The 12,217-nt window shown below is 32.3% G+C and overlaps 1 protein-coding gene across 1 annotated transcript; it reads left to right on the plus strand.

Moving 5' to 3' along the window:
- Positions 1–122: 122 nt before the first annotated feature.
- LOC142974547 (aldo-keto reductase AKR2E4-like) lies at positions 123–11,633 on the plus strand. The gene is made up of 7 exons (XM_076116951.1): positions 123–225; positions 2,181–2,273; positions 4,463–4,642; positions 6,853–6,969; positions 9,853–10,020; positions 10,312–10,509; positions 11,323–11,633. The coding sequence occupies exons 1-7, from the start codon at positions 178–180 to the stop codon at positions 11,560–11,562; spliced, it is 1,044 nt and encodes a 347-aa protein (XP_075973066.1). The 5' UTR covers positions 123–177; the 3' UTR covers positions 11,563–11,633.
- Positions 11,634–12,217: the final 584 nt, after the last annotated feature.

The following is a 12,217-nucleotide window of genomic DNA, read 5'->3' on the forward strand; positions in this document are numbered from 1 at the left end:
TACATAAACAATTTTAGTTTGACACGGAACAATTAAGATAAGATAATTATTGTCATTTGACCCCTGTGCACCTACGATCATCAATAAACATGTGTGTTAGATAATAAATTACGGTAAAGTATCGCGATTCATTGAACATTGAGAGCTGTCTCAGTGCTTGGTGAAGTATCTAACACAATGGACGCGCGTATAATTTTACTGTTTTTTGCTATCATCTGTACAACGGTGAGAATTTAAACGCATTCTATTTTTTATTCGAATAGTTATTATATTGCTGCATATTTTTTTCTGTGCTTTGTTTATGCCAGTGACGGTTGTAACTTGTTGCAATGGTTTTTTTTATTGTTTAGTAGTACAGGCGATGATGATATTTTGTGCAGTGTTTTAATATGCCTTAATGACGTGATTCGTTTACACCTATGAGCTAAATATTCTAGAAGAAACAAAATAGAATTCCTTGGTATGCGCACACGGCTAGTTGACGTACAAATTATAGAACTCGTTTAAAGTATCTTGCATTCTTACTAAACCGCTTTAATTCTTATCATCTCATAAATTATTCAAAGTTTTCATTGTACTGCGTTTTGTTTTTGTAATGTATTAAGTATTGATGTAAAATGTTCTACTTATGAGATCAAACGAATCTTAGGTCAATGACACCGATATCTAGGTAATTGTACGGACAGGTTCCCTTCACTATTAGTGGCCTTCATTTAAGTCTTAGGATTAATATATTATCCCTACATCTAGTAATCGTATCTTAGGTTATTACGGCCGATATTCCTTTTGAACGATATTTTGTCAATTAATCTTTCGTTTTATGATTCAAGTACAATTATACTTAATGATTGGTCTTTCAAGTGAGTTTTACTCGATGTGATGGTTTGATCAAGTGAATTTCTTTACGATGGGGGACTTTAAGTTGTGGGTTTTCACACAACGGTTACTCGTGTTTAAGTAAGTCTATCGGAATATACAAAAATACCATATTTTAGTAACCATTATCAATAGCAACACAAAATCAAATTGCATTTGGCAGTGTGCTGGCTAAAAGTTAGCACTTAACTGACATGGCCTAGAGCTTACCAAATGTTGTTATCATAATATCATAAATATAAATTGCTGCAGGTTATTTTAACATGTCAGATCCACAAATAAAGCACATTTAGCTAAATTTGGCGTGTATTTATTATGTTCTAAACGTACATAATACAGGATCGGTGGCATTGTTATATACTAGTGCACATAACGATCTATTATGCGGATTTGCGTTTGAATTGACTAATACCCATTGTTACGCAAATCCTTAATGAATAACAGCTATATTAAATAGTTAAGATATTATTTAAATATTTGTACTTTCCAAAGCTATTAAAGAGAACTATTAATTCGACGCAGACCGTTGAATCGTTATTATAAAGAGCCAAAAATTGTTTTCGTGCAATATTTTTCGACTAGCCAAGTTTGACTAACGTTTCGCCTGAAATTTATTCCAATACAGTACCTAACTATATGGATGTGTGAGAATTGTTATAAAATCCAGATGAAGATTAAATCCCATTCTATTATTGCCTAACGGAGTAGTTATTTTTCTAACCACGCTCGCACGCTTGCTCTTACTCATATTTCATCCTCGCGCCCTCTGAATCTCTGTCTCTAATGAATGAGAGGGCAGCTACGTGACGTCATTTGACATGTTCACAGATACTTCCGTCGGCTGACGTTGAACTCACTGGCACCCTTTTAGTCTAAGTGTCTACATATAGTACCCGGAATTCGAACCAAAAAACCCTTTCTTTAATGTTTTCACGTTTATTTTCGGCCACGCAAAAGATTCTGAATGTATTTTGACGAAGCTTCCATTGCTTAAGAACACGATAATACGAAGGGTGTAATTACGAAAGATTACATGAAAACGGGTAGGATGGAACCGGAGATACGTTCTCGTGTATACGTTTGACGTTCCCACGCACGCGAACGCTAATTTAACTTCTAAACATATTGTACGGAATGTTGTTATTATGTACAATACAAACATTATTACTTGAAGTGGAATTCCGTCCTCCATTGTAGATCGTTAAATAGATTTGACACGTTTTGTTGGTGTCTATTTTTAGTCATTCTCTTTCGTTTCCTTTGAATGTAATCTTTATAGTTGATTGGTTGCGGACTGTCAACAGGTTGATTCGTCGGGCGGGTTGTCTTACAAACTCAACGATGGGAACGAGATACCTGCGGTGGCGCTCGGGACCAGCTTGGGGCATTCATCTGAAGTAAGTTATTCATACTTTTGTTTTAATTTACCCTTTGGTTCATAAACTCGTGATAATTGAGTTTTGGAGGCTTTTCTGTTAAGGGGCCATTGTATTCTATTTTTAATGTACTAAAATGAGACTTTCTATTTAAGAGGAGTTAAATAAATTAGTGCCTAATTTTGAAAGTCATTAAAGACGCTATTTTTATTTTAAGCAACTGTCCAAACGTGTTAACTTTAATTTAGATTACTTTGTAGAATCAACACGGTACCGACTGATTAAGTTTTATAGTAGTATTATGTATATCACTACATAGTATAAAACAAAGTCGCCCATTTTGTCTGTAGTCCCTTCGTATGCATAAAACTTTAAAACTACGCAACGGATTTTGATGCGGTTTTCACTAATAGAAAGAGTATTTTCTCCGACAGGTTTTTATATATAATTGAAATACATTGAAACTATATTAGCTGAGTTATAGCGATTTATGTCCAAGAAGTCAGAAAAAAAATCTAATTGAAGATTGCATTTGTGCGTGCGCCGCTTATACCGTTGGATACAAGTAAGAACAATGTATAGCAAAAACATTGGTCTTTATTAGTTCTACAAAAAAGTCCGCGATGACATATATCCAGCTTTTTTATTTAAGTCACAAAAACTACTTTTCTGTATTAAAAAAACATTTAATTCCTTGGGTGATGTTTAACTGGTGATATAACCAATAATACATACATCCTTATCAAAATAAGTAAGTTCATCATCACGAGCATTTAATTTAGATTATTTTTGCAGTTTACAGTGTGTTATTTAGACATATAGTTTAGGAGATATCACGATATTAGTATTGCGGCACGGTACGGGCCGGCCGCGGCGGCGGGGGCAGCGTCCCTATAAATAATTTAAAAAGTAAACAAGAAAATAATAGTTAGATGTATATAACAAAAGTAGGTAATAAAAAAAAACAAAGAATATAAAAAAACGGTACATAAAAAAAAATTATATTAAAAAGTAGGTACTACGACTTTGATCTATACATATAAGACAAAAAAAAATCTGTACATTACTTAAATATTTTTTCCAAAAACTGATAGGGGGGGCGATCAAAGAAGAGTCACAGAAACCAAAAAACATTTTAATATTTTAAACGCGGTTAAGGGAAAGAGAAGTTATTGTGAATTGAAAATTAGTATCCAATTATATGTGTTGGTGCGTTGACTGTATTTGTCGAAGTAGCGGGATACACGCAAACGAAGTTGCGCGGGTCAGCTAGTAATGTATATTCTAAGCGTTTCTATCCGGCTACCAATCTACCACGTGTATTGTATAAGTATGTATAGCTGTAGTGTAAGGCGATAGGGTACAAAGACACATTTAATAGCGTTGTAGGAGGCGAGCACTCAGAACAGGATTTGGAAAAGCTGATTAAGATGGCGCTTTGTCCTATCCACCCAAGCCGTTAGTCAAATGCGTCTTCAAATTTATGTATAAATACAGTATTACGTCTTGCTATCTACTATTACTAATATTATTTGTAAAATAAAGTAAATTAAAGCTTAATATGTATTTTTTACGAGAAAATAATGTTATACATGTATTATTCGAAAATGTATTATGCACATTAATAAAAGAGATTTAAACATTTTTCTTCTACCAGTTATAATTAAAGAAATACGTTTCATATTTTAAAAACAATAGAATCTTAATAAGACGTGAACATTTAACGCATATAATTTTTATAACCTTTAAATTATCTTTCTTAGCTGAACCTTGTTAAAAATGTATATCAGCAATTTAATATTTTTATGAAATTAAAATATAATAATATAAAATCTTGGTAACATACCCGTGCCTTTTTTTCTCTTAGTAGTTTTTTACAGTAATTCATTTTCTAAGACAATAATATAATTATCGGCGAGTTTAGTTTCTTTAACCATTTTTTTTTCATTTACATTTTTTACCGTAGATTTTATTTTTTTCGCACAAGATAACTAAAAACTGCCTAGAGAATCGACATAGAAAAATAAGAAATCAAGTCTTTTCTTGCTTATTCATATACGCTTTTGAGTGACTGCTAGAGTTAGAAAAGCGACGGAGAATATTTCACCTAAAACACTGGCACAATATTGTAGCCCATCTCACGTGTTGTATAACAGGTCGGACATGTAGTAACTGTACTAACACCACTCCATACATGGCTCATGTTGTAGGGAACACGAGTGCTTCCAGTGAATCACTCTTTGGCGGCGGCTGTACAATGGGCGCTGGAAGCCGGCTACCAACATGTCGACACAGCTCCCCTCTATCGGGTGGAGGATGAAGTCGGCCTCGGAGTGAGCAACTTCCTCAACGCTGGTGGGGATAGACAACGTGTTTATATTACTACTAAGGTAAATCTCTGCCATGCATATATTAGGTCGGGGAAAAAGTCTTTTCGCATTATAGTATGTATGAACTTGTAATCAAATATTTTCTCTACACAAAAAAGCTCGACATTTAGGTACCTCACGAGCTCACTGAAAGAAACCTAATGAACCGTGTACTTACTCATTTGTAATTCTTGAAGCCAAAGAGATTTTATTACAAGTTCATACATACTTTAATGCGAAAAGACTTTTTCCCCGACCTAAAATTATATTGACTGATTTGAGGACAACATAGAATTTTTGAAATTCTTTTCACGCATTTGCTATCATTTGCATTGAGTAGTCTGACCATTATTGGTAAACTGGACTTTTAGTTTTTCAAGAAAATATACAGTAACTAGATTAGTAACTGACCGTAAATAGTTAATTAATTTGAATTACCACCAGTTCGGAAAGTAGGGACATGCAGTATTTTTTTAGTAATTAATCTATATATCTGTTATGTGGGCTCCAGAATTAATTGTTATTTCTAATGGAGTATTCTAGTTTCACGAGCAAAGTAATAGTAGCTTTCAAATTATTTAATTGCAATCAGTGTTATCAGAGAATTCATTGAATATAATTATTATGCATAGTTTATTTTATCGCCTTCAATTATCGTGAAATAATTTAAACCACTGGTTCACATGTATTCAATATTTTACTTTTATTTGAAGAAATAACAAATTATGTACACTATTTTATTATACCCAAGAGTACTATAATGTAAATTATTACATTGCGATTAATGGTTACGAATATTGTTCAAACAATTTTTGTGTTTCAAATACTCACATAATTTGTAACTCAGACAAAGAAATATTAATACAACATTATTATATTATTATAGCTTTCTCTTTAAAGACATGCCTGGGGGCGATAAGTTCCAAATAATAATTCAGTTTGATATTTTCTAAAAGACAATGACAGAAAGGGCGTACTTATATATTATGTTATTTATTTTAAACATGAGATTGTAATTGGTAGTTCGTGTTGTGTGAATATGCTGCAGTGTTGTGATAAAATCAGGCTTATTATTAAAATTCAGAATAGCATATTAATTAATTATTGAGGTACCTAAAACAAACATCACAGCTCGAAGGAATTCGTTACGATGTTGTAATTTTTTCAAGCTTTTAGAAATGTACAGACTATTGAAACTAGACAACTCTAAGCAACATGAGATAGAAATCATTTATGGATTTCACATATTAAAAATGCTTTAATATTTATATTTTATTTAAAGATAAAAGTGTTACATTGATGCATCGATACTCATTATCGTTACCTACATATAATCCTTTTGTTATGACATAAACGAACTTATCAACACAATTACGAATTTCAATAAAAAATCCAAATTTCATCACGTCACTGCAGCAATTTAACAAAGTGCTTTAATAGGTTGGCTTTCAGTAATGATTTTCAGTACAAAATGCATTAGCGACTGAAGTGCATTGTACGTAAACTATACGACACCGCCGTGCCGACACACGTACTCGCATACACAGTTTTGACAACCTTTATTTATGAGACGAAAACTTTATGCGAACATATTGCACAGACTTTATTAAGAAGTTAGAGGTGGTGAAATGTTTTAAGATGTATTATTTTAACTTCTGAACTGTACATATTTTGTTTAATAAATAGCTTTTGTGATGACACTAATATATTTTGCATTTGAAGAGATTATGTTTGGCAGAATTGTATTAAAACTCCAGAATGTTATTCGTGCGTGCAATATGTCAATCGAGATTTATATACAATTTGCATAATTATAATAATACACTTTATACAATACTTTATACTATAAAATGAAACGTAATCATAATATTCTCAATTTGGTCGCTAAGCAATAATTATTATATCCCCGTTGTTTCTCAATTTCATTATCAAGAGTAAATTGGCAGTTATATTATTTGTCACAAAGTTACTACACAATTGTTGGAAACTTTACTAATTAAAGCAAGTCGACATTTACCGCAAACTAAATATTTATGATACCCAATTTCCATAATGTCCTAACATTTATACAATTCCCTGAGTACTGCTTATTTTTATACAAATGAACTATAATAATAAAACGGACCCCGCAAGAGAATTTAGAAACTTGAAGGGGCGAACTTTGATATTCATAATTCACGAAATCCTTTCGCTTAGTTATTTGTGTATAAAATTAATTGCTTTGTTGAAAGTTGTGGAACGACGCGCACGAACGGGACGAAGTTGTTCCTGCTTTGAAGAAATCCCTGGCCGAGCTGCGGATGGACTACGTGGACTTATATTTAGTACACTTCCCTATGGCATATAAGGTGAGCAATACCTTGTTCATATAACCGGAAAACTAATTTCGTGTTTGCACAGCTTCGCAACGTAAACAATCCCCTGGAACGCATTAAACTTTACAAGACTCCATTTGAGTACGTTCAAACACACGCTCCTCTGTGTATAGTTATACAAAATCATTTTAATAATAATGTACCTACTGAGTGTTTGAGTTTGATGGATGAAGTTTCATGCAGTGGACGTAAATTTTGCTTTAGATTTTGCCCTTAAACCTAAACATTATTATAAAATTTTGTTCAGCAACTCAAAATTAATCTTCTGTAGCAAATTCAACAAAAGATTTTAGTGTAAATATAAAATACAAAAAGAAAAACGGTAAAAAATGATCGCAAATTTTCGGTATCAATAAAACAATAATCGTGAATAATAAAATAATATAACGGTATAAAGAGCTCAATCGCATTGTTGCGGCTCAATGTAGCAGCCGTTACGTTCACAAAGCAGCCGCTCAAATACCCAGAAATGGAAAAATTCTGCAATCCAGAAACATTTTGAATGAATGTTATCGTACGTACTATGGTAATTTTATTTATAATTGGATTTATAAAAGCATACTTTATTGATATTATTTACACTCATAAGCTTATACCCATTTTTATTTCTGCAATAATTAAAGCCCGAGAAACGATTGCAACAGTTATTAATTTTTATATGAAGCAGTTAAGTTAAATAATTAAATTTTGTTCCCGTTAAACCAGCTAGTTTAATTATCGAAAAAGATTCGATATTTAAAGACATAATTAAACAAGCTTATTAGTTTCTCTATGTAAGGAAAATACTTAAGCATTAAATAATATTATCAGTACGAACTATTTCATTTTTCGCACGACTTACTCAAAAAGTCCTTAAATTAGCATTTAAATCTTTAATATAATTTTAAACATTATTAATTTCCTCGCTAACACCCTTCATTTGAATAAAGTGAGAAGCATTGTCTCTCAATATTAAACACGGTGCTCTACTTGGCATGCCATCAAATTGCAATAATTGCCATCAACTTACTTAAACGCTTAACTAAATTACAGCTATTTTCGCCATTACCATAATGTGGGATAAATGAAAGGGCATCCTTAGGAATTAGTTAGCTACCTTCTCATTTCTTTGGCATCGAGGTATCGCTTTTGTCTTTATTATTCACTCACAGAACGCGGATATTATGCTCTACGTAATTTGAGCTGATTTAATTACTTATTGATAGTAGGTACAGGTACGTTAAAAATCACACCTTTTTCCCATAGGCGTCGTCACCAAAGAACGCCACTGGATATATTATAATCCTAAAAAATAGATTTCTACATCATGTTCTTTTGAAAAAAAATCGCAGTTTTTTGTTTTAGAAACACTCCTTTACATTACCGAAACTTAAGGCTCAAAAGTGCTAGATCACCGTAAAACGGCGCAACAAACAAAAAATACCGAAACTTATTAATATAAAGTATTATATTAACTTTGCTGAAATATTTTCAACCGTATTTAAGCAGCATAATATTATTTACTTGCTTACAAAATTCCCATTCACAAAACCATCGCTTTAATCCAACGGACTGTAGGCAGAGGCGGCACTCGTGTCTCAAATATCTTTTAACAGAAACGGTTAATCCAAGTCTTAAGAATTACTTAAATAAAGTGATTTCTGTTCGAAACGTTTGAGCATTTAAGCTAAGTTCACAGGACTTGAAGTTTTTCCAACTTTGTAGTTATATTTTCGTTTTAAAATGTTGGAGAACTCTTTCGCCGTACAACAATCTTTCTCTTGGAACTAGTTTTAAGACCGCCTGCACTTGTATTATTAAGCACGCTTCATGCAATATACTTTATTGTTTTGTTTTAATATGAGTGCAATATAATCGTAGTATCGGAATGCAGTATCATTGAAGTTTTTAGAAAATAAATAATCGGGGAGAGAAATATAAAAGAAAATTTGAGCAACAATAAGAAACTCATTATAAAATTTTCTATTTAGCACTTCGTAAAAGTGATGTTTTACAATGTATGCTTCAAAATAAGTACTATTGTTAATAGCGCTTTAAAAGTAATAACACAAAAAAATTACTATTTTCCAGTTGGTTTCTTTAAAAACAAATTCCAAGAACAAGGTTTCCTAACAATAACGTTAACATTTTACTTAGAATATGTAAAAACTTCAACCTAAACTAGAATCAGATTTTTAAAATTTGCTTATTTTCATTTGAAATGAAATTAACACAATATCGTTACTAAGAAAGTCGACCCTGTGGAACTTTCCCAGAACACTACAATAGTCTAGTTAAATTTAGCTTTCAACTATCCCTTTAGTTGATGGTAAGAAACCTGAAAGTGCTTGAAAGTTTTAACAGTCATTTTCTCCTTTGAAAACAAATACACCTCTTTACTTTTAACTTATTTTATTGAACAATATTGTCTTTAAGTAACAGTAAGACTGGTATTGGTGTCAGTGTCTTATTAAGCACTGAAAGCAAAAAGTCACTCAAGTCGTATTTGTTGATAAGGCAAGTCACGAGCCAAATACATTGTATACGAGTATTAATATTGTAGTAGATTTTAGTATGTAGTTAGTTGTCATAGCAATGGAAAATAATGTTTTTGTTTGTATGATGCCTCGTTAATTGTTGCAAGTTTAATTGTACTCTGTGTCCGTCTGTGGTGCTTATAGTTCTCCGCAATCATGGGAGATGTTTCCCAACAATCTATTTTATTGAACAAATATTTTTACTTCGTTAAATATTCCTAAGAATGTATAAATTACAGATTTATATAATAAAACATTTAACAATAAGTTATTGAAATGCTATTTGAAATATCTTTATCTGGTATATTTAATTGGTTTCACATTTTTTATATGTATACAGAAAGACGGCAGCATCAGCAACACAGATTACTTAACAACGTGGAAGGGTATGGAGGACGCTAAGACGATGAACTTAACCAAATCCATCGGAGTATCCAATTTTAACCTCACGCAAATGCAGAGGCTTTGGGATAACTCCATCATTAAACCAGCTGTATTGCAAATTGAGGTAAGTTATTATATTGTTATGGTAAACGTAATTTTTAATAATAAAAGATCTCAAGGGGGGACTTCCTACTACTATCGACAACCGGCTAACTAAGAACAGATTCTGTATGAAAAACTAACGGGAGCCGCGGGAACTAATACGATACTTAAACTCGATACTTAATAGATATTGTAGAAACTCGCGCTACAGAATAATAATACATTTGCAAATTCGTACTTAAAAGGTTAAGTATATAAACTAGGAAATTATCATGCAAGTATTTTTTAAAGGAAAAACATGTATTTTAAACAGGTGAACCCATCTATAACACAAAACGAGTTGATCAACTGGTGCAAAGATCACGGTGTTATAGTGATGGCATACAGTCCATTCGGAGCGATCCTTGGACGCGCGAAAGACGCCCCGCCTCCGAAAGCTAACGACCCTTACTTGCTGGAACTTGCACAGAAGTACGGCAAGACTGTACCTCAAATACTGCTCCGATACTTGGTTAGTATAATACAATGACATTTTATAAATATGAGTTGAACTGAATGTATTGAAAGTCCTTAAAGAAACGTAAAAGAAAAATACTGTATTTTTTTCATTCGATTTACATATTTCAAGGGCTACTCTATAATTAGAAATTGTACAATCAAAGTTATTCTCATAACACATATATATTTTGACATATTAATTTATTCTGAGAGAATATATTTCACAAATAAGTGTATTATTTCCACACAATAAACTTTCCGAACACGTTTACACAAACATACGTAACTTTCACGCCCTTTATCCAAATCGTTTGAATAAATATAAGCGATTTTCCACTTAGGAACGCAATCAAAGCGAATTGGGACCATGTATCCAACTTTAGGGTTTAAATTACACAAGTTTAAAGTGATGTTGACACGTATTTGGGCCTGTCACCTCGTCAAAGGTAAGGGATAGTCAGTAAATGGGCCAAAAGGATTTTTCCTCCCAGATTAGGGAAGAATCGAGGGAATACGATACGCCAACACGTTATGTCAATTTGATTTGTGATAAAATATTTACACGAGGTCGAAAATGTTAATTTAAAATTCGTGGAAACTTTAATTATACAAGCACAATATTTCTGATAATTTCGTCATACCAACGCAAATAACGTATATTCAGTTTCATCGCAGTTTATTTCAATCCTAAAACATTAATTTGTGCTTACATTTTGTGAAAAATATTTTTATATAAACAAATGACTATGACATGATTTAAGGTTAATATGAGAAGAAATTCAACACATTATATTTTTAATTTTAACAAACCACCATTTATTTTTAGTTGGATCGAAAAGTGGTGCCCATCCCACGTTCTATGAACAAGGAGCGTATTCAGCAGAACATTGACATTTTAGACTTCAGCTTAACGTCCGACGAGGTCGAAAAATTGTCAGCCTTTAATAGCAACTACAGGCTCAGGACACCGGCTAAATGGTATAACCACCCACACTTTCCTTTTGAGAAGAAAAACCTCACTGAAGAACAAATTCAATATATCATCGAACATAGCAAAGAAGACTGATGTTGATTGAAAAACTACCTGATTGCTGCCATTTATGTGTTTCAATAAAACAAAGTAAATACTACCTGGTCTACCTGCCTTTTTTTCACGACATCCAATATAAATGAAAAACTGTTTTATTTGCTGGACACCATAAATTATTATCATGAAAGTAAAATATACATGAATACAAAAGCAACGCAAATGATTTATGGGAAATTTCTTAAATCGTTATCTTTTGTACTAAAATACGTATAACAATGATTTCTGTTTTATAAAGTCCTTTATTTAACTGCCATAAAATTTATTACTCGCCCTTTTTATCAGGAAAACCACTTCCGCGGAAAAGTTGTCCAATAATAATCTAATTTGATTCATTTCAAATTGAAACTTTGTCAGCTTTTTATGACCTATTCTTAATGTTTACTTTGACTGAGTGAGATTAAGCTTTTCATTGCTAAATCCCGGTATTTATAATAGAAACTCCTTGATTAGTTTGTTAAATTCTTTAAATATACCGTTTGCAAGCACATCTATCAGAGATTTAGTGATCAAAGAATTTATGAAGTGAAATTAATTCTGCGTCGTCGAATCGGTTAAGCTTCAAACTTGAAATTAACCGAGTGAGCGTTGCGGAGCGGAAAACGTTTCCAATAATTAAATAGCTACCCACCTT

The sequence above is a fragment of the Anticarsia gemmatalis genome, chromosome 8, assembly GCF_050436995.1.
Source record: "Anticarsia gemmatalis isolate Benzon Research Colony breed Stoneville strain chromosome 8, ilAntGemm2 primary, whole genome shotgun sequence".
NCBI classification, from domain to species: Eukaryota; Metazoa; Arthropoda; class Insecta; order Lepidoptera; family Erebidae; genus Anticarsia; species Anticarsia gemmatalis.